The following is a 27,714-nucleotide window of genomic DNA, read 5'->3' as shown; positions in this document are numbered from 1 at the left end:
CCACAACTACAGACACTATGTGATCAAAAGTATCCACACACACCCAGAAACATATGTTTTTCATATTAGGTGCAGTGTGCTGCCATCTACTGCCAGGTACTCCATATCAGTGACCTCAGTACTCGGTAGACATTGTGAGAGAGCAGAATGGGGCGCTTCGCAGAATTCACGGACTTCGAATGTGGTCAGGTGATTGGGTGGCAATTGCGTCATATGTCCATACGAGAGATTTCCACAATTCTAAGCATCTCTAAGTCCATTGTTTCCAATGTGATAGTGAAGTAGAAACGTGAAGGGACACGTACGGCACAAAAGTGTACAGGCCAACCTCGTCTGTTGACTGACAGAGACCGCTGACAGTTGAAGAGGGTCATAATGTATAATAGGCAGACATCTATCCAGACCATCACACAGGACTTCCAAACTGCATCAGGATCCACTGCAAGTACTATGACAGGCGGGAGGTGAGAAAACTTTGATGTCGTGGTCGAGCAGCTGCTCATAGGCCACACTTAACGCCGGTAAATGCCAAACGACGCCTCGCTTGGTGCAGGGAGCGAAAACAATGGATGACTGAACAATGGAAAAACACTGTGTGGAATGACAAATCACAGTACACAATGTGGCAATCCAATGGCAGAATGTGGGTATGGCGAATGCCCGGTGAACTTCATCTGCCAGCTTGTGTAGTGCCAACAGTAAAATTCGGAGGCAGTGGTATTATGGTGTGGTCGTGTTTTTCATGGAGGGGGCTTGCACCCCTTAAGAGCAATTTGGGGATGGCGATTGCATCTTTCATCATGATCGAGCACCTGTTCATAATGCACGGCCTGTGGCAGAGTGGTTACATGACAATAACATACCTGTAATAGACTGGCCTGCACAGAGTCCTGACCTGAATCCTATAGAACACCTTTGGGATGTTTTGGAACACAGACTTCATGCCAGTCCTCACTGACTGACACCGATACCTCTTTTCAGTGTAGCACTCCCTGAAGAATATGATGCCTTTCCTCAAGAAACCTTCCAGCACCTGATTGAACATATGCCTGCGAGAGTGGAACCTATCAACTAGGCTAAGGGTTGGCCAACACCATATTAATTCCAGAATTACCAACGGAGGGTGCCGCGATCTTTTAAGTCATTTTCAGCCAGGTGTAAGGATACTTTTGATCACATAGTGTATTTTGTTTAAATTGAATAAAAAGCTTTCTCAAATTCTATTAAACCTTGGGGCAAAGTGCCAAATCATACTCAATGCTCCAGTCTAAAATTTCATTCACAACTTTCAATTGGTTATTGTGCAGTAACTACTTTTACTGCCAGCTTTTTTCTTTACTTGATCAAAATCCAACTTTTTGTCTACGTTGTTCATGGTAACTATACTGCATAGTTTGTATATTAAGAAGGAGGAGGCTGATAGGTATTTTGTTTTTATCTCTTCTGTCTCTGATGATGATGATGATGATGATGATGATGATGATAAGCAAGAAGAAGAAGAAGAAGAAGAAGAAGAAGAAGTAGTAGTAGTAGTAGAGCATTGTTCCAGTTTCTAAGAACTGTTCTTTCATAGACAGTCTGTAAATAGTTTTGCTGGTCCTTTAGTATAATTTTTCCTTCACCTTTAATAATTTCTACTGAACTGAAAGACCATATGTCAAATGGCTTTTTGCACCTTGTCTGGAATAACATTTCCATTTTTCATTATCTTTATTTCTGATCAGCACAAAAATTTACAGTAATCTATGAATGCTTGCCCACTTTTATCTTTGCTTTATGATTTATTTAGTTCAACATATTCTATCGGAAGACTACTATTGTTTGTTTGAAACTCAAGCCTTCTCTTAAAAAGTTTCCTCATTCCACATTTTTTTGCCTTCATCAAACATGCTAACATTTTCCGCTCCTTACATGAATATTTTCTTCAAATAATCACCGTTTTTATCTGTCACCCAATATTCTTCATTTTACAAGATGTTGAGCTTTTTACTTATTTGATTTGGTATACCTTCCTAACATTAAGTAGATTTAGGTAACTACGACTTCATATTTCCTGCTGAAGGTATTATCATCATTAACTTTTGGCTTATTTTTACTCTGGATCTTGGTAGTCTATGCTTAGAAGTTCAAAGTGGCTTAAGACCATCCCAACCTGTGTAATTTCCTTGTTGTTTAATAATACTCTGTCAGTTTCAATTTTAATTTCACATCTTGCTAGAGAAGTCCATCTTCTATTTGTTTTCTAATGAAAAATCTGTCTTAAGAACACAGATTCTACTAACATATGACCTTTCTTCATTTCTATTATAATATCCAAAGTTTTCCCACAAAAGAAGTGTTTGTTAGTCATTGTCTCATTTTTGCATTTAAATCCCCTATTCAAATCCAGTAATAGCATTTGCTGTCACCTGAAAATTTCTGCAATTCTTTTTGTAAGTCTTCTACCTCTTCATTAGAGTATTAACATATTTATGCACGACTTAAATGATCTCCATGGCATTCAATTTGTTCGTTTTTAAAGCAAGTACTGCTATTTTGCAATGTTGCTGTAATGTATAGGTGAAAGATCATTTCAAGTGTTTTTAAGAAATTCTTTAATATCCACGGCCAGTTACATTCAATGAACCAGGTGACAGGTCTCTATGACCTTACCAAGTGCATTGGTGCACAAGAAAACAGTTTCAGCAGCATATGGTTTTGTGCCAAACCTAATGATTGATTAATAGTGTGTAGAAGTGCTACTGCAGTATAGTGAGGATGAGACAAGCTGAAGTGAGCCAGCTGTACATTTTATCTGTTCACAATCAAGTGACAACACTTTGTTCTCATATATGTAGCAGGAAACTAAGGTGGACTCATTTACAGTTGTCTGGAGCGTTTTAGGACATTGAATTACTATAATATTTGCTTTAAAGGTTGTTGAGTAGCCCATCCATATTTGTTCCCCACAAAGTGACATATTTAAATTGTTCCTTTATTGGTATTGACAGTTGCACATCATGAGCTACTGGACTGGATACTGGGATCTATCCTGGTTTGTCCCAATAAGCCTCACAAAGATGTAATTAAAGAATCTCTCTGTGGTTTTCAAGTCATCTTAGATAGAAACTGAGATATAAAGAAATCCAAAACATCAATCACTGAGTGTTTGTATGTAGCATAAAATAACTGTAATGTTTCCTCAACCTTCACCTTTCTTCATATAACTTACTGAGAAAACGTGTAACAATCCATCTCCAGCATCTCATACATAAATTGTAATTATGAAACTGTGTCAAAATAAATCCATGGGCATTTAATTAAACACAACATAACCAGTCATTAAACTTTCACTTTTCAGATGAGACTAGTCTGGAGGCTTTTCTCCATCATGAGGTGAGAGTTCCTGCATTTAGTGCAGCAGCATTGCTTATGGGAAACTATGTATGTCTAAATATCTAGAATGTTTCCATTTTATAACTTTGATAGCAAAAAGCATTTTATAGTTCATCACTGACTGCTGAGCTAAACCCCAGAATTTTAACCTCATAATGAAGTAAAAGCTCCGAAAAACGTTAAAACTGAAAATGTTCAGTTTAGTGACTGGTTACTTTGTTTTTACTTATTTATATTTGAGATGGAGAGTCACTGAAGCAGCCAATAAAACATGGATATGTCTAAAGATCCATTGAATTTTCTCACCACAGTCTAAAAGATTACGACTTACAGAATCTCATTCATTCTACTACTGTGTGTTATCTTTTAAATTCCAGTGGTAATTAAAATAAAAAAGTAAGGAAAAATATAGAAGGAAATGAGAAACAGAATCTGCCGATACAACCACATTTTCTTTCTGGGCAGCCAAACTAAAAGTACCATGTTTCCAGCTGAGAGGCTGTAGAATAGGCACAGCATTTTAAGTATATCATGTTGTGTGCTTGATAAAATCTTTTTCTCGGCTATAAAACAAATAATTTTATATCAACACCTGCAGATTTTGATGGCTGGAGGTAGAACTAGTAGTAAGCAGAAATAAATGAACTCTACTTAGCAAGATGATGTGTTTCTCAAATTAACTACCAAATTCCCAAAAAAGTGGGACTGACTTTAGTTGAACTACCTTAACAACCGAAAATGTTATCTACGGCTATTCTTCTTGCCCAATTAATAAATACAGTAATTTATATGCATACAGCAAATAAACTAAAATGTGCTTGAAGGAAAACACTGACAGGTACACCACACTAGATAAAGTACATTAAGGCAATGCTACTCTTATGTATTAGTCTATTGTTAAGACTAAACAATCCTAAAGATACACTTAAAAATTGGTTCAAATTTGCTTTTTAACTAAGTTGTCTGAACCTGATAATGTTGGGACGTCAGCAAGTTGATCCTCCATGCCTACATCAGAAGAACCAAGGGCCGGTTCAGAACACAGAAATTGCAGTTTTTGTGTATCTCCAACTACTGAAATCCTTGGCATGAGATTGACACAGCCCGGACGGCAATCACTAAACTTGGTATTCATGAACAGTAATGAGGGATGCAGTTTATAATTTTGCTGTAAAGGAGCATTTAAGGACTCTGGTTCCGTTATGATTTTTCTCACCTGTAATGAAGATAAAAGATTTGTGTGTAATGTAATTCAGAACAAAACTGTAATGAGACATTATACAAATTTATCAGCTTTTATAAGCAATTTTCTTTTTTCACTGAGAAAGTGTGCTGTGGTTTTAACATTGACTCAAGAGGTCAAATTATTCACCCACTGAACATTCAAATAGTTAAAACTAAACTAATCAGACATTTAAACTAATTAAGTAGATAGTTTTATCAATGCAAGAAACCGATTTGTCTTCACAACATTATAGAGTAATGGACTATCCAAATAAGCTACTTTTTGTTTATAATTCATATCCTCAAATATAATCAATGTGGATTTATTGTGTTATATGTGCACACTTTGGCTATGAAGAGATAACATGTATGTTGTAAGTAATTTAATATACTTCCTAGACCGCTTACTGTACTGACGTGAAATTTTAGATACCTCAGTCTACATTATTTTAAAGAAAGCTTGGAATTGGCATGTTTGCAGCTGCAAACATTTGAATTCTTAGATTTGCAATAAAAATGTTTTAGAAATATGAAAGCATTATTCAAGCCACAGAAAAAGAAAGTTTTCTTAGCACATAGCATAGGATGCCACTATTACCAGCACTGCTCACCACTACTAATAAAAAAGATTAGCATATCTTTATTCCCCACCCCACCCACACAAAGGAAAAAAATTGTTTTCCAGTCCATGAACAGCATGGAGTGCAGGTCAATCTTTCATACTATATCAACATAGGGGCAATTTTAAAAAGTAATTAACCACTGAGTAACAAAGGATCAGCTCTGATGTTCTAAATTTTACAGATTAAGAATATTTTGAAGTAAGGAACCAATGATTAGAAATGACTATTTCAGGCAGTACGATATGTTTGTGGCACTTCTTTCAAAGACAGCACACAATCATTTATATTGTGTGCATACTGGAGTGTGCCACTGTTTATAGTTCATGATCAGTCAGAGACTTAGCATTACTCCTTAAAAGGAACTTTCAAACATGCATTTAGTGGATGGTTTAACATGGTGAATCGCCCAGAAAGTAAAAAAAAGAGAGTTTTTAAAAGGTGTCTTCACAATCTAAAGAAATTTATTGCCACATATATAAACTTGTGAGAAATTAATATGTTCATGCATTGGACAGCTTGCAAAGGTTCTCGACAAAGACTTGTTTGCACAGTAGAATTTGAGATGGTGTTTTATATATGATTCATCAACTTCAACCCATATTTCAGTTCTGTGAATGGATTTTGACGTAATGTAAGCAGTGAGACTAGTGGGCGTCACTTTGAACAGATATCATGTGCTTCAGTTGTTGCTGTAATGTGTAAGCTGATCATGTCCATAAAAACAAAATATTCATTTCTCATTGTTTTTAACTGTTTACAATTAACTGTATAACGTAATTAATAGTGCTGATATGTCTCACAGCACAGCTTTTATCTACATTTTTTTCTATGGAACTTTGTAATTAGAAGACCACACATTAGAAATATTTCTATGGTCTCAGATTAAATCAAGGCAGAAAGTAATGAAATTCAATACAAAGCATTCCCTTACCCTTCTGTGAGCCCGTTGCCTTGCTTTGCTTTCAGCCTTGTGCCCATCAGGTCCATCATCATCATGATCATCTCCTACTGCACCCTGCTCTTTCTTTCTAACAACAGCCTTAAACAAACCACCTGCAATCTTCATACCATCTGAATGTACTTTGTCAACACGAGATGCATATATCTTCGTACTAGCATCAAGTGTGAAACTTGCAATCTGAAAAAGAAGATTACCCATCTGAGTACAAAATTTTAACATTCCAACGAAAGTCATAAAGCAAATTTTGCTAAAACTGGTAACTAAAGAGTGGCAGCACTTCAACAAAAGGAAACAAACCATGATAATTAAGCATGATACTCTTTCTCCAACATAATGATAACATGAAGAGGAAAAAGAACAAGGGGAAATCAGTTGCAGTTCTGGCAGGTGGCAGTAATATGAGTTGCTGTTCCAATGAATTACCACATTGATGGCATCGCTGTTTGGCATGAAGGGGCATGTGAGACAGTGGGAGGGGATCTGATGCCTCCAGGGACATCAAAGTGCTCTGTCATAATTCTTCTCTTTCACAACTTCTGGTCAAGATTCTTGTAAGGGCTTATCTGCCATGGGTGTTGAAAGAGGGGGAAATCAGGTGGTACCGACACCCACTGTCAGCCACTGGCTAGTGTCGGGTCTGATCTGCAGATTTCCTGGGATAGGGTTCCCAAGAGGGGAGCCTTTCAAGGGTACATGCCAGTGGAGGAAGCTGCTGCTTTGGTCAGGAGTCGAGAGTAGGAACCACGAGAGAGGAGATCCTATCACCTCCAATGGTCAAGGTCGAGGGAGTAAATACACCATGACCTGGCCACAGCAGTGGTAAATGTGGTTATCACAGACTGAATACAAACGATCACATTTTTTCTCAGCTTCAAAACATGAGAGACGATCTGAGACTTTGGTGCTCTACAGGTAGGTTAATACACATTGGAATCAAGAAGGGTGGTCATTCCCACAATTAACACAAGAGTTCTCTAATTATCTTTTCAATATTCTCCACAAAAATAATTGGTTTAGCACAGAGAAAGGATCCTCCACCTATTCAAGTGCAAAGTACTGAGAGGAGTAACTGTCTGCAAGTTGCTTGGTTTTGTTTTCCTCCCAATGCCTAGCCAAGGAGAGTAAGTTCCTGGGGTCTGAACAATCGACATTAAGTTGCGGTCTGCCTGGAGACACTGTCGAGGCCTCGTGGGAATCGGTTGTGACCTTTGGCCTTCCACGATGATGCGTCCTACTCCTAATGAGGGCTCTACTCACGAGTGCCACCCAGGCAGAGCAAAGGCGCCTGGCAAGACTGCCAATGCCTGGAGTCCCAGTAACCCTCCGATATACATGCACCTACTCCTTCATATGTGCACAGACGTGACAGTTCTGACTTTACAGTGGGTCCCAGAATAAAGGTATCTAACTACCCGAACATGGATTGGCTAGCATGTGTTTAGTGGGTGACCTTCCCCACATGGTCCACATAATCTGCAAAAAAATTTAAAATATAAAAAAGGTGAAGGTCACACTCTGAGGCCCAGACATAAAGTAACTGAAATACGCAATATAAAATGAGGTAACAAAGTGGAAGTAGCCAGAATTTACATCCTATGAGAAAGCTAGGTAGTCAGCAAGGAATCCGACCAGCAGAATAAGTTGGAGAAAAGGCATGGTCGGAGCAAAATTGCAGCACAGGAAAGGAACAAGTACTGCAATGGCTTGGGGTCCCATACTCACTACACATATACTATCAAAAAAGTTGTGAGCCCCAGGAGGTGGAGTTGGTTTGTGCTGAAACTTTAGTGAAAAGTGTACGACAAATATGCTAAACTTGAGATAAAAGACAACCAGAGTCCAAAAATGCAGTCTAAACACCACCAAGTGGAGCTCTCATGCCAAGCTTCTTCATTATATGCAGCTAGTAGCTGGGCTGGTACTACTAAGGCGCCCACTGGAGTGACATGGCAAGTAGCATGGTGGTTGGCGAGCCAGAAGGCATGGATCTAGTTGCAACTTCATATAGAACACACACAGTCTAATGGAGCAGTGCCTACCAGGCTGACAACTTAACTGAGTCATATGGCGTGCCACACCAGTCAGATGAATGCAGCATGCTCCACTTTCTGCCATGTGACACGTATATGCTACTTACATTTTACAAATGTTTCCGCTTTGGTTGTGCAATTGTTTCTGTACCCAGGAAAATGAGAAACAATTTCGAGTTATTTTAATATTAATTTTTGTTGGTCTAGTGGAAATTACATATTTATGACCACAACAGTGCTGAATAGAGTAACAGGAAAGTTCAGGAAATGAGTTTAGCAAAGGATTTCTAGTAAAATATATGCAGATAATTGGAATTCATTTAATTTATTTGTGGAAGAGATCTAGATATAGAAATAAATAGAATTATGTACAATGGTTTTATAGAAAACATTTTCCCAAACCTCCCCACTGATTTGCTGGATCTAATGTAATATCAACTCCTTCAGTAGGTCAATTTTTAACACAGCAGTTCACACTGTGTTGCACAGGTGACAAAATATACACCACCATGAATCTGTATATAGTTACAAAAGAAACAAATAACTTTAACTATCGCCTCAATTTTATTCATGTCACAAGTTATTGAAGTATCAAACACTCAGATTATTATTATTCTCGAATCAGAAACATACAAATTTACAGTAGCCATACACATCAATAAATATGTACGTATATATACACAAATTGTATTTATATTACATGTGCCCAGTACTTTGCAACCTCCAAGGCGCTTGGAGTGGCTTGCAGGAGATCAATCTTCATGTGAGGCGTCGACTTCTTCCGTAACTCCAGCCTTGCCCTCTCTGGTGAAATGGTGAGCTTCTCGGATGTTCTCAGGAAGCTCTTTCGCGATCTCAGCCGTTGCTGTGGTGGATTATGCCCGTGCAGTGGATGGGCACTGTCCTGATCCACTTTCAGTCTCTCCTTGTTGGCAGCCACTGTTCTGCGTATCCATGGTGGCGCTATTCCAACCAGGCAGTAGAGCTTATCAGTTGGGGTAGGTCTTTAGCAACCTGTGATCAACCTGCAGGTTTCGTTAAGAGCAATGTCTACTTGTCTGGCATGAGATGACCTGTACAGGACTGGAGAAGCATATTCAGCAGTAGAAAAGCACAGTGCCATTGCAGAACAGCGAATAGTTTGTGGATGTGATCCCCACTGTGTCCCCGCTAGTTTGCGAATTAGGTTGTTTCGAGCGGAGATTTTCATTTTGGTGTTCTTGCAGTGAGTTCTATCGAGAGTGACTCCTAAGTATTTAGGTGCGTGATGATGCTGGAGTTGGATGCCTGACCATGCAATATGTAGCTCACGATTAGCTTCCCCGTTCCTTAAATGAAAGGCACACACTTGTGTCTTCGAAGGGTTTGGTCTGAGTTGGTTCCGATTGTAGTAGCTTGACACTCAGATCTCTGACACAAACATACCAAAAGAACTTTCTAGATACCTTCCCCTGGATAATACATACTGAAATATACGCCTTTCAGAAGTTAATTGTCTGTGAGGATAGTGTCTGATTACATATTTCATGAGAGAAAAAGCACCCTCCTCTTGGCAAAGTTTTAGGTTCTGGAAGTGGGTGTGCGCCTCCTAACGATGCTTCACTGAAACAACTTTCTTTTAATATTCTCAGTCACTGCTGCAGCCATACTCCCCATGTCTACTGATAAAAATAATCCACCTGCATTTGAAAACAGCTAACAAGAACTGGATTGGAATTATGAAATTTTGACCCAGATTCAGCATGAGCTTCAACCTCCTTGTGCTTTCTGCTGAAGCTACTTATATAGACCAGTAAATCAGCTGGTTTCTTCCAGAATTATCGAGTTTGTGTTGGTAAATGCTGCAGATGTTCTCATTTTGCCTTTCACATCAGTCGCAATTCTTTGGTTGTTAGTGTGTCTTCACAAAAAATACAAAGAAAGCAATATACATATTCAACAATGAAGACCTAAAGGTTGACAAGGGAAACCCACCATAGGTCTGACAGTCTAATCTTTGCAGGGTGAAAAAAGGGAAATGGGAGGGAGGAAAAGATGGACGCATTTAGGCTTAAGCGCTGACACCAATTTTTGAGAAATGACAGTCAAGGTTTTGAAGCCAATTCATGAGGTCACACAGTATAAAACATTGTGAGTCTGTATCATAGTGGCATAGTTTCTAATTTTTGTGTCTAACCCAATCTTATATATATATATATGATGTGACTTACCAAATGAAAGTGCTGGCAGGTCGACAGACACACAAACAAACACAAACATACACACAAAATCCAAGCTTTCGCAACAAACTGTTGCCTCATCAGGAAAGAGGGAAGGAGAGGGAAAGACGAAAGGATGTGGGATGTGGGTTTTAAGGGAGAGGGTAAGGAGTCATTCCAATCCATATATGTGTGTGTGTGTGTGTGTGTGTGTGTGTGTGTGTGTGTGTGTGTGTGTGCGCGCGCGCGCGCGCGCGGACCCGTCCTTTTTTCCCCCTAAGGTAAGTCTTTCCGCTCCCGGGATTGGAATATATATATATATATATATTCTGTTGTTGAGGAAGTGTGTGACAAATATTTTTTGTGACATCATGAAATATTGAATTATTGACAAAAGAAATAAGCATTTCAAATCTTATTAAAACAGATTTTGTCATCACAAGTCTTACGTAGTCGTACAAGATTAACAGTAAATGAAAGTATTTCTTCTTTTGCTTTGATTTTTACTTTTACACTTCAAGAGAACCATTGCATTCCTCATGGCAATATCTATTCACAAAAACATTCAAAGCATAAGAATTTGTAGCACCACAAGCAAAGTGCAAAGATACATATGCCACAGTCACATTTTTGGAGTGAATGTCATTAGGAAAAGCAGCCTCATTAATGTTGCTAAACAGCTTGTTATGTGGCAATAATTTGGGGCAAATCACCATGCATATCTAAACCTTTTCTCAGAAGCTGGAGCATGCAACTGGTGATGGAGGGCGTGTACACTGCTGGAAATTGAAATAAGAACACCGTGAATTCATTGTCCCAGGAAGGGGAAACTTTATTGACACATTCCTGGGGTCAGATACATCACATGATCACACTGACAGAACCACAGGCACATAGACACAGGCAACAGAGCATGCACAATGTCGGCACTAGTACAGTGTATATCCACCTTTCGCAGCAATGCAGGCTGCTATTCTCCCATGGAGACGATCGTAGAGATGCTGGATGTAGTCCTGTGGAACGGCTTGCCATGCCATTTCCACCTGGCGCCTCAGTTGGACCAGCGTTCGTGCTGGACGTGCAGACCGCGTGAGACGACGCTTCATCCAGTCCCAAACATGCTCAATGGGGGACAGATCCGGAGATCTTGCTGGCCAGGGTAGTTGACTTACACCTTCTAGAGCACGTTGGGTGGCACGGGATACATGCGGACGTGCATTGTCCTGTTGGAACAGCAAGTTCCCTTGCCGGTCTAGGAATGGTAGAACGATGGGTTCGATGACGGTTTGGATGTACCGTGCACTATTCAGTGTCCCCTCGACGATCATCAGTGGTGTACGGCCAGTGTAGGAGATCGCTCCCCACACCATGATGCCGGGTGTTGGCCCTGTGTGCCTCGGTCGTATGCAGTCCTGATTGTGGCGCTCACCTGCACGGCGCCAAACACGCATACGACCATCATTGGCACCAAGGCAGAAGCGACTCTCATCGCTGAAGACGACACGTCTCCATTCGTCCCTCCATTCACGCCTGTCGCGACACCACTGGAGGCGGGCTGCACGATGTTGGGGCGTGAGCGGAAGACGGCCTAACGGTGTGCAGGACCATAGCCCAGCTTCATGGAGACGGTTGCGAATGGTCCTCGCCGATACCCCAGGAGCAACAGTGTCCCTAATTTGCTGGGAAGTGGCGGTGCGGTCCCCTACGGCACTGCGTAGGATCCTACGGTCTTGGCGTGCATCCGTGCGTCGCTGCGGTCCGGTCCCAGGTCGACGGGCACGTGCACCTTCCGCCGACCACTGGCGACAACATCGATGTACTGTGGAGACCTCACGCCCCACGTGTTGAGCAATTCAGCGGTACGTCCACCCGGCCTCCCGCATGCCCACTATACGCCCTTGCTCAAAGTCCGTCAACTGCACATACGGTTCACGTCCACGCTGTCGCGGCATGCTACCAGTGTTAAAGACTGCGATGGAGCTCCGTATGCCACGGCAAACTGGCTGACACTGACGGCGGCGGTGCACAAATGCTGCGCAGCTAGCGCCATTCGACGGCCAACACCGCGGTTCCTGGTGTGTCCGCTGTGCCGTGCGTGTGATCATTGCTTGTACAGCCCTCTCGCAGTGTCCGGAGCAAGTATGGTGCGTCTGACACACCGGTGTCAATGTGTTCTTTTTTCCATTTCCAGGAGTGTATTTTAATTGCATCACTTCTACTTGATTTCTGTTTGCTGCACAATAGGGCACTTTTGCAATCACTAAATGTAATTCTTTACCGCCTGCAAAAGTAAACGTCGCAGGAGTGACAGAACAGTGACACTTTATAAGAATTAGTTTTAAAAAACGTGTGTATTCATATTTCATTATCAAATAGCCTGTCGTATGAGGATACTGAAATACTAAAATTTCTGTTTTTCATTTTTGATTACTAGACTATAATGTTATATACAATTTGTAATGATAAAATCTGTTTTAATAATATCTTAAATGATTATTTCTTTTGTCAATAAGTTAACTGTATTTCACAATGACATAAAAAAAATATTGATGTCACATACTTTCACAGCAAGACAGGATTTGAACACGGGATGCAAAAATGTGAAACTCTAGTGTTAACCACTACACTACCACCTCAGTCAACTTGACCTCACAGAGCAGACAAAGTCAGGCCATAATTGTAACCGTCATTTTCTCGGAAACTACTGAGTGTCGGCACCTAAACCAAAGTAGGTGTACCGAACGTTATTAAAAAGGTTGGGCCCGAAGCGAATTGGACAGTAATTGGCTGGCACAGTGACGACATAGTAGGAGCAAAGTGAAGCAACAGCTGATGGAGCGAGTGGCTCTTAAGCATAACTAACCACTTATAACTGCAATAAGTTCTCATAAAATTATTTAAAACAGATAATTTACCTATTTAGATGTTAGTAGTGAATGAAGAGTGCCACTGCAGGGATTTTCACGTTCATCCTGCTGGACTTAAAATATCACTAGACAGTGTTCCCAGTGTATCATACTTCTTTACATGATGTGCAATGTAGGCAGCCAAGTATCGGAATCCTTCTGCAGAGCAGCCAAGTCCCTCATTGACAGCTGATTCTTCTGGTGTAGGTTGAAGAGGAAAGTTAATATCTTGCAGTTCTCTTTCACCAGCTACCACTTCCAGTGCTTTGCTCATATCTGGCAAAATTCCTCTGAACGAAAGTTCATCACTGTCATCTGTTTCTTTGATACAGGAATACCGTCGGCATTGTGTCCCAAGAGTCGCAGCCATAATCGATGTTTCACTTCTGTTGGAGAACAATTCAAGTGGAAATGATAAAGTCCTCTTATCTGTGAGAAAAAGTTTTCCAATGCATCTTGGTTCAATCATGCAGTTAGTCTTATCTGCAGTGGTTGAAGATCTGAAAACAGTCCAAATAATGACCAACAGTTGTCATGATACCTTTCTGGAAAGGGAGCAAATGATTTATGGCCTACACGAATTTTTTCAGCACATATGTACAGCTCCCTTAATATTCTTTCCTGAACATCCTTGTGCATTGCATAACCACAGGTAACATTCTTGTCATTGGATCTTCAAACAGTCAATGTCAAATGTGTTGCATGAAAGCTGAAAAAAATTTGCTGCTTCCTCTTCTTCAGGCATCTTATGGCTTTAGCCAGCATACTCCAAAAAAAGTTGTAAAGCTAAATAAACCCTATGATGTTCTCTGCCTTGACACTGAGGTGAATTTGTGATAGTTTAAAACAACTTCATTTCACTTCTATCTAATGCGAGTAGTCTTTGTACAACAGACTTATTAACAGTTTTCCCACTTAGATAAAATGGTTCAAATGGCTCTGAGCACTATGCGACTCAACTTCTGAGGTCATTAGTCGCCTAGAACTTAGAACTAATTAAACCTAACTAACCTAAGGACATCACACACACCCATGCCCGAGGCAGGATTCGAACCTGCGACCGTAGCGGTCGCTCGGTTCCAGACTGTAGCGCCCAGAACCGCACGGCCACTCCGGCCGGCTCCCACTTAGAAGCCATTGTATTGTCCAGAAAGTAGCTCCTCATTAATCTCAATAAATGTGGAACATCCAGAAACACCCAGATTCGTTTATTTTCATATTGTGGATTTGGAGAACAGGCATCAAGACCGTTCCGCACAGATTAATTTTTTGTGCCATGGTCACACACCACCGCAACAACATCTTAGCCAACATCTTGTATGGAGCAGATAATACTGTTTAACTGATCAGCTGTTACGTGTGTCAAAATCATAATAGACTGGCTGAAAACAAACCATGTACCATAACAAACAACATGTTAGTACACGGCTCTACAACACAATCTTCGACAGAATCTTATGTAACAATATAGTCTACATTCATTTCGTCAAATGAGAGCACACATACATATTCAACTTTTGACAATACAAATGAAAGTGGGAAACCAACCTGATTCCTTAAAAACAAACAACACTTCCCAGATACAGCAGGAAGAATAACTGCTTTACAAATGTCTTCTCTTTGCCACTTTGACTCTCACTCTCCATTCAGCAAGCATTTTGCATGTGTTCTTCAAAAGAAGTTTGCCTTACGTTTCAGTCAGCCTTCTCCTGCACTTTCTTCTTTTGATACTTCTGCCGCTGTTTTGTTCTTGCAGCGGAAGTTTTCACTTTTAGCTTGAGGCACTTCTTACTATACCTCAGTTTCGCACAAATAGCTGTCAGTTTGTTGTTCCTATATTCTAATTGTTTGAGACATTTACGAAGTTCTCTAATTTGTTTGCTCAAGTGCAATTTGCATTGTTTTCCCTGCCTGCAACCTGTCTGCCCTATTTCAAGAAACTGCATAAGTTGCACTCCCGTTACCGTGTACAGTGGGAACACTTCCTAGAATATTTACACTCTGCACTGCATCTGGTTTAAGCACCTTCCTTGGAGGTATATTAAGAAGTTCTGCTCGCAAATCACAGACATAATCATCAGGTGTGAAATGCAAAGAACATATTGTTGATGTCATAACACTGAAGTGATCTTTCCAATGGCACTTCATAATCCAGACTTTCGGCAATTGTCTTTTGGGAACGAATGATAGATTACATCCACACCTTTTGTCTCCCTACCGTACAGCAGGCATCCCGTTACAGCAGTCAGGCATTTTAAAACAAAACGTTTATCAAACAGTGCAAAGTAGCACAAAAAAAGGCAAACAACATAACTCCATACACAATGGAGCTGCTCACTCCCACATGCTCCTATGATGACAACGTGTACAGAACGACAAATTGTTCAGCAATCTGCACACCCCATACGGGCTCTTCCTGGGTGTACCTTTACTTTTACCATTCTTTCACTCTGTCTAGTTTTGTGTGTCAGAGAGAAACCTTTGATAGGTTCCACTTGCGAGTCAACACCAGCGGAACTTTTGCGGAATGTCAGCTGCATGATAACCTTTTGAGAAACTCTCATATTTCTGTTATTGTTGACAAGGCATTTTACTAGTCTCTCAAAATACTGAGTAATTGTATCCCTGTTTTTTAATCAGACCCATTTCTTCTTCTTTCATCCAAGTCTGTGGCCAACTCAAATCCTCTCACAGTAAATACACTCCTGGAAATGGAAAAAAGAACACATTGACACCGGTGTGTCAGACCCACCATACTTGCTCCGGACACTGCGAGAGGGCTGTACAAGCAATGATCACACGCACGGCACAGCGGACACACCAGGCACCGCGGTGTTGGCCGTCGAATGGCGCTAGCTGCGCAGCATTTGTGCACCGCCGCCGTCAGTGTCAGCCAGTTTGCCGTGGCATACGGAGCTCCATCGCAGTCTTTAACACTGGTAGCATGCCGCGACAGCGTGGACGTGAACCGTATGTGCAGTTGACGGACTTTGAGCGAGGGCGTATAGTGGGCATGCGGGAGGCCGGGTGGACGTACCGCCGAATTGCTCAACACGTGGGGCGTGAGGTCTCCACAGTACATCGATGTTGTCGCCAGTGGTCGGCGGAAGGTGCACGTGCCCGTCGACCTGGGACCGGACCGCAGCGACGCACGGATGCACGCCAAGACCGTAGGATCCTACGCAGTGCCGTAGGGGACCGCACCGCCACTTCCCAGCAAATTAGGGACACTGTTGCTCCTGGGGTATCGGCGAGGACCATTCGCAACCGTCTCCATGAAGCTGGGCTACGGTCCCGCACACCGTTAGGCCGTCTTCCGCGCACGCCCCAACATCGTGCAGCCCGCCTCCAGTGGTGTCGCGACAGGCGTGAATGGAGGGACGAATGGAGACGTGTCGTCTTCAGCGATGAGAGTCGCTTCTGCCTTGGTGCCAATGATGGTCGTATGCGTGTTTGGCGCCGTGCAGGTGAGCGCCACAATCAGGACTGCATACGACCGAGGCACACAGGGCCAACACCCGGCATCATGGTGTGGGGAGCGATCTCCTACACTGGCCGTACACCACTGATGATCGTCGAGGGGACACTGAATAGTGCACGGTACATCCAAACCGTCATCGAACCCATCGTTCTACCATTCCTAGACCAGCAAGGGAACTTGCTGTTCCAACAGGACAATGCACGTCCGCATGTATCTCGTGCCACCCAACGTGCTCTAGAAGGTGTAAGTCAACTACCCTGGCCAGCAAGATCTCCGGATCTGTCCCCCATTGAGCATGTTTGGGACTGGATGAAGCGTCGTCTCACGCGGTCTGCACGTCCAGCACGAATGCTGGTCCAACTGAGGCGCCAGGTGGAAATGGCATGGCAAGCCGTTCCACAGGACTACATCCAGCATCTCTACGATCGTCTCCATGGGAGAATAGCAGCCTGCATTGCTGCGAAAGGTGGATATACACTGTACTAGTGCCGACATTGTGCATGCTCTGTTGCCTGTGTCTATGTGCCTGTGGTTCTGTCAGTGTGATCATGTGATGTATCTGACCCCAGGAATGTGTCAATAAAGTTTCCCCTTCCTGGGACAATGAATTCACGGTGTTCTTATTTCAATTTCCAGGAGTGTATGTCCAACTAGATAACAAACACAACACAGTATATTTTAGTTATACTAGTAGCAAAACCCCATTTCACATTGACTGTAACACATGCTCTGGCCGCAGTGGTCTCGCGGTTCTAGGCGCGCAGTCCGGAACCGTGCGACTGCTACGGTCGCAGGTTCGAATCCTGCTTCGGGCATGGATGTGTGTGATGTCCTTAGGTTAGTTAGGTTTAAGTGGTTCTAAGTTCTAGGGGACTGATAACCACAGCAGTTGAGTCCCATAGTGCTCAGAGCCATTTGAACCATTTTTTTTGTAACACATGCCATTTGTTCGATAATATGTAAACACAGACAGTTACTGATTGTTTTATGGCAAACTGTTAGAACAGACGAAAAATTGTTGTAACAGTATATACCTGACTCTGACAATGGATATTTGATTGACTATCACCAGTTTTAAAACAAAAATAGCTCCAAATGCAATGTTAACTTTAAATGCGACTGAATCTAACTTTATAAACCACATATGAAAGAGAAACATGAGCCACAATTCCACACAGCACACAGCCGTAATGTCGAGTGTGGCATGTCAGCTTGTCGCAGCCAAACGTCAAAATACATCACTTTTTTTTATGTAGGACTGGAAAAAGATATAGCTCCATTTCCAATATTAAAAACACTTACGATACATTAGATCCATTTTGTTTGCAGCCCTGAAGGACCTAAAATGCACCAAACATAAACTGGCCACTGACTGCAATTTGCACTGCAAACTTTTCGAAATATGTGTAGTACTTACATCATTTTGAAATATCAAAATAACTATAAGCAATGTCAAAAAGAGAGCCAGTTCATCATCAAGCTGCAATATCACACTACAAGACATGAAATCATTTTTTATCAAATAGTTACCTCAAAACTAAATTAGGAAGACTGCATAGCGGAGCACACTTGCGAGTCTCAAACTGTGGTTTTTTAATGTTACACGTGAAAAGTAAAAGCTTTACTAAGAAACTAGTTACAAAGACGTATGTAGCTTTGGTTCATCTACACAAAACAATAATTAAGTTGACTAAAACCGGAACACCTTCATTGTCCAAAGATGATATGGTGCCACGTTGCTTCTAATGGAGTCAAGTTGTGCATATGCCATGCCACTGCTATGTCTCCACAAAGCCACAGATCGTGATGAGTCACATCACACCATGTCAGCTGTCACATCACTTATCACATTAGGTTGATGGGTGCCAAGTCTAAGGCGTACACTTGACCCTCCTTTATTCAACAGATGCAGGGTCAGCTTTATCACTATGTTTAAATTTTTTATGTCTAATTTATGCTGCAAACAACACAGCCCAGCATGTAGTATTAAGCGGGCAATGTACCATGGCAGTTGGCCACGACTGTAAACAAACAAGAGCTTAGACTGCCTGAGGAGAGTGGAGCAGCCTGCTGAAATAGGCTCCGCCTCCCTCTCAACTGGCTGCCACCTTATGTCCGTATTTTGTGCTTCCACAAAAGCCGAACTGACATTACGTTCATACGGATTGGCGATTGCTTTTGTTGCGGTGAGAAATACATTGAAATCCCTTTATGCACCATTATTAGTCTCTCCAGCATTTCAAAACCAGAAAAGAAAACAATCAATCCCAAACACAATAAACTGAATTGCACAAAACATTTAGTACTGGCTACAGCGCAAATGTTTGCTATTGCTGGCAGTGGTAGTTCAGACCCTACCTCTACCAGTATCTCATGCAACCATAGTTCAAAACTACTCCCACCTAAAACTGCCACAATATAGTGTCTGTATAATACCTGCTTGGCAGTGTTTAGACAACACTAGTGGACCCTCTTAATTACACCATATTTCCCAAATATTACTATGTAACATTTTGATGCGAACCTTAACAAATGTTGTGTAACTACATCCAACCACTTCAAGAGCTTTTGAATACTGTTAAGATAACAATTCCAATCATTTAAAAAAAAAACACTTGCTTCACTGTCTCAGTTAAGGTAAGGATATTAATGGGAAGGAAAATTGTGTGCCTCTGCATACAATCACTTGTACAAAAGCTGTTTTCAATATCTTGAACCATTCATTCAGGATACAAAATCGATGTATCATCAAACATGGCTCATACTGTACGCTCCAGCATTATTATTATTATTATTATTATTATTATTATTATTATTATTATATAACAGCATTCCGTGAATTCTGTAGTGACTCATTCCATGACCAGGTATCTTTGGTGCCTCAGAAATAGATGAATTGAAATTAACAACTAAAAATAATCATTTAAAGTGAAAAAGAGTACACATCACAAAATGTTGAAGTCATTTACATAAAACTAAACTAATCCATTGCAAATAAACAAAACTTAATACACACAACAGAAATTCATTATTCATTGTATCCAATGGAAAAACCAGAATAAGTTTTCATTTTAAAGGAACATATGATAGCTGTAATTTACCTGAAAATTGTCCATCTTACTATCCTTAGAGCTTAACATTGATATCATATAATCAATCATCTCCAGTTGGAAAGCATTTCCTGGGTTAATTTTCTGTAAAATAAAACAAAATATTCAGTTCAAATAAAGGAACAATCAATCTACATGAAGCATAGATTTGGCCAAAGAAGCTAGTCAACATGAAGAGAAACTCTTCATAACAAAATACTCGGCCCTTCTTTTGCAAATACCAAATTTACACAAGACCTGACTGAAGCATTGGCCCAGTGTCATACCATTCAGATGAAAGTTGCTCACAAAAAGTTTTTTACTGTATGCTCTACACACATTTCCATATGTGTAGTAATTTGAATGCAGAATGGAAGTTGAAACTTCAGCAGTCTGATCCTCATAGTTTAGTAGCTGTAACGACCCCTCCCTCTAGCTCACATGGGTTCCATGTGAACAGTTTGACTTCTGTGTCCTTAATAAATATCTCCCTTTTGTTACATTTATGAGTACATTTCCTTCCCTCCACAAGAGCAATCATGTGGCCACGAGTAGCCTGTTGAGGCATTGTTCATCAATAAGTGGATGACTCCATGTGAGGTGATTCAGGTACCTCACCTTGACCTTAAACAGTGCAATGATAGATATAGCTCGCTGTATCAGAACATCAGTCAACACAGCAGAATACTGCCACCACATGTGAGGGTAACATCTAACATGACAGTACTCCAGCAGCTAGTTATGCAGTTCAGTCTCTCTAGATGTGTCCATAGATGACATAGGTCACCAACCTTCGACTTCCAAAAAATTCATTACATTTGAGTGCTCTACTACTGTCAGCTGTACAGGGTGGTCCATTGATAGTGACCGGGCCAAATATCTCATGAAATAAGCATCAAATGAAGAAGCTACAAAGATCGAAACTTGCCTAGCTTGAAGGGGGAAACCAGATGAAGCTATGGTTGGCTCGCTAGATGGCGCTGCCATACGTCAAATGGATATCAACTGCATTTTTTAAAAAGAGGAACCCCCATTTTTTATTACATATTCGTGTAGTACGTAAAGAAATATGAATGTTTTAGTTGGACCACTTTTTTCACTTTGTGATAGATGGCGCTGTAGTAGTCACAAATGTATAAGTACATGGTATCACTTAACATTTCACCAGTGCGGACGGTATTTGCTTTGTGTTAAAATGGACCGTTTACCAATCGCAGAAAAGGTCGATATAGTGTTAATGTATGGCTATCGTGATCAAAATGCCCAACGGGCATGTGCTATGTACGCTGCTCGGTATCCTGGACGACATCATCCAAGTGTCTGGACCGTTCACAGGATAGTTACGTTATTTAAGTAAACAAGCAGTGTTCAGCCACATGTGAAATGTGAACCACAACCTGCAACAAGTGATGATGCCCAAGTAGGTGTTTCAGCTGCTGTCGCAGCTAATCCGCACATCAGTAGCAGACAAATTGCGCGAGAATTGGGAATCTCAAAAACGTCTGTGTTGAGAATGCTACATTAACACTGATTGTACCAGTACCATATTTCTATGCACCAGGAATTTAATGGCGACTGCTTTGAACGTCGTGTACAGTTCTCCCACTGGGCAAAAGAGAAATTACGGGACAATGACAGTTTTTTTGCATGCGCTCTATTTAGCGACGAAGCGTCATTCACCAACAGCGGTAACGTAAACCGACATAATATGCACTATTGAGCCAACGGAAAATCCACGATGCCTTCGACAAGTGGATCATCAGCGACCCGGGTTAATGTATGGTGGGGCATTATGGGAGGAAGGATAATTGGCCCCCATTTTATAGGTGACAATCTAAATGGTGCAATGTATGCCGATTTCCTACGTAATGTTCTACCGATGTTACTACAAGATGTTTCACTGCATGACAGAATGGCGATGTACTTCCAACATGATAGATGCCCGGCACATAGCTCGCGTGCGGTTCAAGCAGTATTGAATAGAATATTTCATGACAGGTGGATTGTTCGTTGAAGCACCATACCATGGCCCGCACGATCACTGGATCTGGCATCCCCAGATTTCTTTCTGTAGGTAAAGTTGAAGAATATTTGCTATTGTGATCCACTGACAATGCCTGATAACATGCGTCAGCGCATTGTCAATGCATGTGCGAACATTACAGAAGGTGAACTACTCGCTGTTGACAGAATTGTTGTTACACAAATTTCCAAATGCATTGAGGTTGACAGACATAATTTTGAGCATTTATTGCATTAATGTGGTATTTACACGTAATCACGCTGTAACAGCATGGGTTCTCAGAAATGACAAGTTCACAAAGGTACATGTATCACATTGGAACAACCGAAATAAAATGTTCAAACGTACCTACGTTCCGTATTTTATGTTTGTGACTATTACAGCGCCATCTATCACAAAGCGAAAAAAGTGGTCATATTTCTTTACGTACTACACGAATATGTAATAAAAAATGGGGGTTCCTATTTAAAAAAAAAAAAGTTGAAATTTGTTTGACCTATGGCAGCGCCATCTAGCAGGCCAACCATAGTGCCATCTGGTTTCGCCTTCAAGCTAGACAAGTTTCGTTCTTTGTAGTTTCTTCATTTGACACTTATTTCGTGAGATATTTGGCCCGGTCACGATCAATGGACCACCCTGTATAGTTGGTACAGTGATTACTTTACTGGATAGGATGTCACTGGGCGCGCACGCACGCACGCACGAACACACACACTCTTTCTCATTTTTCACATGGATAATTAGTAAGTAGTATTTAATAAATCTTGAGAGTAATTTCATTTTGTGCAGAAAATTATAGAATAATATAATAATAAACGTAAGTATAATATAATAATGTTGTTGTTGTGATCTTCAGTCCTGAGACTGGTTTGATGCGGCTCTCCATGCTACTCTATCCTGTGCAAGCTTCTTCGTCTCCCAGTACCTACTGGAACCTACATCCTTCTGAATCTGTTTAGTGTATTGATCTCTTGGTCTCCTCCTTCGATTTTTACCCTCCACGCTGCCCTCCAATACTAAATTGGTGATCCCTTGATGCCTCAGAACATGTCCTACCAACCAATCCCTTCTTATAGTCAAGTTGTGCCACAAATTCCTCTTCTCCCCAATTCTATTCAATACCTCCTCATTATTTGTGTGATCTACCCATCTAATCTTCAGCATTCTTCTGTAGCACCACATTTCGAAAGCTTCTATTCTCTTCTTGTCCAAACTATTTATCGTCCATGTTTCACTTCCATACATGGCTACACTCCATACAAATACTTTCAGAAACGACTTCCTGACACTTAAATCTATACTCGATGTTAACAAATTTCTCTTCTTCAGAAACGCTTTCCTTGCCATTACCAATCTACATTTTATATCCTCTCTACTTTGTCCATCATCAGTTATTTTGCTCCCCAAATAGCAAAACTCCTTTACTACTTTTAGTGTCTAATTTCCTAATCTAATTCCCTCAGCATCACCTGATTTAATTCGACTACATTTCATTATCCTCGTTTGGCTTTTGTTGATGTTCATCTTATATCCTCCTTTTAAGACACTATCCATTCCATTCAACCGCTCTTCTAAGTCCTTTGCTGTCTGACAGAATTACAATGTCATCAGCAAACCTCAAAGTTTTTATTTCTTCTCCATGGATTTTAATTTTACTGCAAATTTTTCTTTTATTCCCTTTAATGATTGCTCAATACATAGATTGAATGACATTGGGGATAGGCTACACCCCTGTCTCACTCCCTTCCCAACCACTGCTTCCATTTCATACCCCTCGACTCTTATAACTGCCATCTGGTTTCTGTACTAATTATAAATAGCCTTTTGTTACCTGTATTTTACCCCTGCTACCTTCAGAATTTGAAAGAGAGTATTCCGGTCAATGTTGTCAAAAGCTTTCAATAAGTTCACAAATGATGGAACCATAGGTTTACCTTTCCTTAATCATACATGACTTATTAAACTGATTGTCAACATCTACATCTATACTCCGCAAGCCACCTGACAGTGTGTGGCGGAGGGTACCCTGAGTACCTCTATCAGTTCTCCCTTCTATTCCAGTCTTGTATTGTTCGTGGAAAGGAGGATTGTCGGTATGCTTCTGTGTGGGCTATAATCTGTCTGATTTTATCCTCATAGTCTCTTCGCGAGATACACGTAGGAGGGAGCAATATACTGCTTGACTCTTCGGTAAAGGTATGTTCTCGAAACTTTAACAAAAGCCCATACCGAGCTACTGAGCGTCTCTCCTGCAGAGTCTTCCACTGGAGTTTATTTATCATCTTCGTGACGCTTTCGCGATTACTAAATGATCCTGTAACGAAGCGTGCTGCTCTCCGTTGGATCTTCTCTATCTCTTCTATCAACCCTATCTGGTACGGATTCCACACTGCTGAACAGTATTCAAGCAGTGGGCTAACAAGCGTACTGTAACCTACTTCCTTTACTTTCGGATTACATTTCCTTAGGATTATTCCAATGAATCTCAGTCTGGCATCTGCTTTACCAACGATCAACTTTATATGATCATTCCATTTTAAATCACTCCTAATGCGTACTCCCAGACAATTTATGGAATTAACTGTTTCCAGTTGCTGAACTGCTATTTTGTAGCTAAATGATAAGGCAACTATCTTTCTATGTATCGCAGCACATTACACTAGTCTACATTGAAAGTCAATTGCCATTCCCTGCACCATGTGACAATTCGCTGCAGAACCTCCTGCATTTCAGTACAATTTTTCATTGTTACAACCTCTCGATACACCACAGAATCATCTGCAAAAAGCCTCAGTGTACTTCCGATGTCATCCACAAGGTCATATATGTATATTGTGAATAGCAACGGTCCTATGACACTCCTCTGTGGCACACCTGAAATCACTCTTCCTTCGGAAGACTTCTCTCCATTGAGAATGACATGCTGCGTTCTGTTATCTAGGAACTCTTCAATCCAATCACACAATTGGTCTGATAGTCCATATGCTCTTACATTGTTTATTAAACGACTGTGGGGAACTGTATCGAACGCCTTGCGGAAGTCAAGAAACACGGCATATACCTGGGAACCCGTGTCTATGGCCCTCTGAGTATCGTGGACGAATAGCGCGAGCTGGGTTTCACACGACCATCTTTTTCGAAACCCATGCTGATTCCTACAGAGTAGATTTCTAGTCTCCAGAAAAGTCATTATTCTCAAACATAATATGTGTTCCAAAATTCTACAACTGATAGACGTTAGAGATATAGGTCTATGGTTCTGCACATCTGTTCAACATCCCTTCTTGAAAACGGGGATGACCTGTGCCCTTTTCCAATCCTTTGGAACGCTACGCTCGTCTAGAGACCTACGGTGCACCGCTGCAAGAAGGGGGCAAGTTCCTTCGCGTACTCTGTGTAAAATCGAACTGGTATCCCATCAGGTCCAGCGGCCTATCCTCTTTTGAGCGAGTTTAATTGTTTCTCTATCCCTCTGTCGTCTATTTCGATATCTACCATTTTGTCATCTGTGCGACAATCTAGAGAAGGAACTACAGTGCAGTCTTCCTCTGTGAAACAGCTTTGGAAAAAGACAATTAGTATTTCGGCCTTTTGTCTGTCATCCTCTGTTTCAGTACCATTCTGGTCACAGAGTGTCTGGACATTTTGTTTTGATCCACTTACTGCTTTGACATAAGACCAAAATTTCTTAGGCTTTTCTGCCAAGTCAGTACATAGAACTTTACTTTCAAATTCATTGAATGCCTCTCGCATAGCCCTCCTCACACTACATTTCACTTCGCGTAATTTATGTTTGTCTGCAAGGCTTTGGCTATGTTTATGTTTGCTGTGAAGTTCCCTTTGCTTCCGCAGCAGTTTCCTAACTCGGTTGTTGTACCACGGTGGCTCTTTTCCATCTCTTACGATCTCGCTTGGCACATACTCATCTAACGCATATTGTACGATGGTTTTGAACTTTGTCCACTGATCCTCAACACTATCTGTACTTGAGACAAAACTTTTGTGTTGAGCCATCAAGTACTCTGAAACCTGCTTTTTGTCACTTTTGCTAAACAGAAAAATCTTCCTACCTTTTTTTAATATTTCTATTTACAGCTGAAATCATCGATGCAGTAACCGCTTTATGATCGCTGATTCCCTGTTCTGCGTTAACTGTTTCAAATAGTTCGGGTCTGTTTGTCACCAGAAGGTCTAATATGTTATCACCATGAGTCGGTTCCCTGTTTAACTGCTCAAGGTAGTTTTCAGATAAAGCACTTAAAAAAATTTCCCTGGATTCTTTGTGCCTGCCACCCGTTCTGAACGTTTCGAGTCTCCCAGTCTATATCCGGCAAATTAAAATCTCCACCCAGAACTATAACATGGTGGGGAAATCTACTTGAAATATTTTCCAAATTATCCTTCAGGTGCTCAGCCACAACAGCTGCTGAGCCAGGGGGCCTATAGAGACATCCAATTACCATGTCTGAGCCTGCTTTAACCATGACCTCCACCCAAATTATTTCACATTTCGGATCTCCGTCAATTTCCTTCGATACTATTGGACTTCTTATCGCTATAAACACGCCTCCCCCTTCACTGCCCAGCCTGTCTCTGCGGTATACATTCCAATCTGAGCTTAGAATTTCATTACTGTTTACATCTGGTTTCAGCTAACTTTCTGTCCCTAGTACTATATGGGCATTGTGACCGTTTATTAATGAGAGCAGTTCTGGGACCTTTCTATAGACACTCCTGCAGTTTACTATTAGCACATTAATATTGTTATTCCCTGTTGCATTTTGCCTACTCCTACCTTGCCGCGTCTCAGGAGGCGTCTTGTCAGGCCTAGAGAGGGAATTCTCTAACCTAAAAAACCCACATGTGCACTCCACACGTACTCCGCTACCCTTGTAGCCACTTCCGGCGTGAATGCATGCCTGACCTATTCAGGGGGACCCTACATTTCTCCACCCGACAGCGGAGGTCAAGAAATTTGCACCGCAGATCTCCGCAGAATCGTCTGAGCCTCTGGTTTAAGCCTTCTACTCTGCTCCAAACCAGAGAACCGCGATCGGTTCTGGGAACGATACTACAAATAGTTAGCTCAGATTCCACCCCGCGAGCGAGGCTTTCCGCCTTCACCAATTCCGCCAACCGCCTGTACGAACTGAGGATGACCTCTGAACCCAGATGGCAAGAGTCACTGGTGCCGACATGAGCAACAATTTGCAGTCGGGTGCACCCAGTGCCCTCTATCGCTGCCGGCAGGGCCTCCTCCACATCTCGGATGAGACCCCCCGGCAAGCAGAGTGAACACTGGCCTTCTTCCCCGACCTTTCCACTATTTCCCTAAGGGGCTCCATCACCCGCCTAACGTTGGAGCTCCCAATAACTAATAAACCCCTCCCCTCATGTTCCTGCTCGGACCTTGCTGAAGGAGCAGCCACATGTCCACTCACAGGCAGAGCGGGCGATGCCACATGGCCAGCCTCCACATTGACCCTGCACCTCGTGCGCCACGAACACCACTGAACCCGCCACTCCCCTTGGGGAGAGGGTGGCCCAACCGCGCCCAGTACCCACGAAGATGTCTAGACAGCAGGGACAGTGGGTGAAGCGTGTAACAACTGGGGTGTACCATGCGACGCACCAGACTCCCCACTGCCGCTACACTCCGAGGCAGCAGCCTGAAGACGGCTGACTGCGGCAATCAACACGTTCAGCTGTTCGCGAACAGTGGCCAGCTCCTCCTGCGTCCGTACACAGCAGTCACACCTCCTATCCATCCTAAGAAATCAATAACTAGACCGCTAATTCACTAA

General features: G+C 41.7%; 1 protein-coding gene across 1 annotated transcript in view; it reads right to left on the bottom strand.

The window, feature by feature from the left end:
- LOC126248968 (condensin complex subunit 2-like) overlaps positions 1-27,714 on the bottom strand; it is a 188,135-nt gene that overhangs the window by 98,333 nt on the left and 62,088 nt on the right. Inside the window, exons 3-5 of the mRNA XM_049950519.1 lie at positions 19,900-19,992; positions 6,154-6,360; positions 4,345-4,591 (exon numbers count right to left, since the gene is read on the bottom strand). Of these exons, the coding sequence (XP_049806476.1) occupies positions 4,345-4,591; positions 6,154-6,360; positions 19,900-19,992 (547 nt within the window). The remainder of the gene's footprint in view (positions 1-4,344; positions 4,592-6,153; positions 6,361-19,899; positions 19,993-27,714) is intronic.

Source organism: Schistocerca nitens, chromosome 3 (genome assembly GCF_023898315.1).
Source record: "Schistocerca nitens isolate TAMUIC-IGC-003100 chromosome 3, iqSchNite1.1, whole genome shotgun sequence".
NCBI classification, from domain to species: Eukaryota; Metazoa; Arthropoda; class Insecta; order Orthoptera; family Acrididae; genus Schistocerca; species Schistocerca nitens.
Note: the sequence above shows the minus strand (reverse complement) of the source record. Positions and strands in the feature narration are given on the sequence as shown.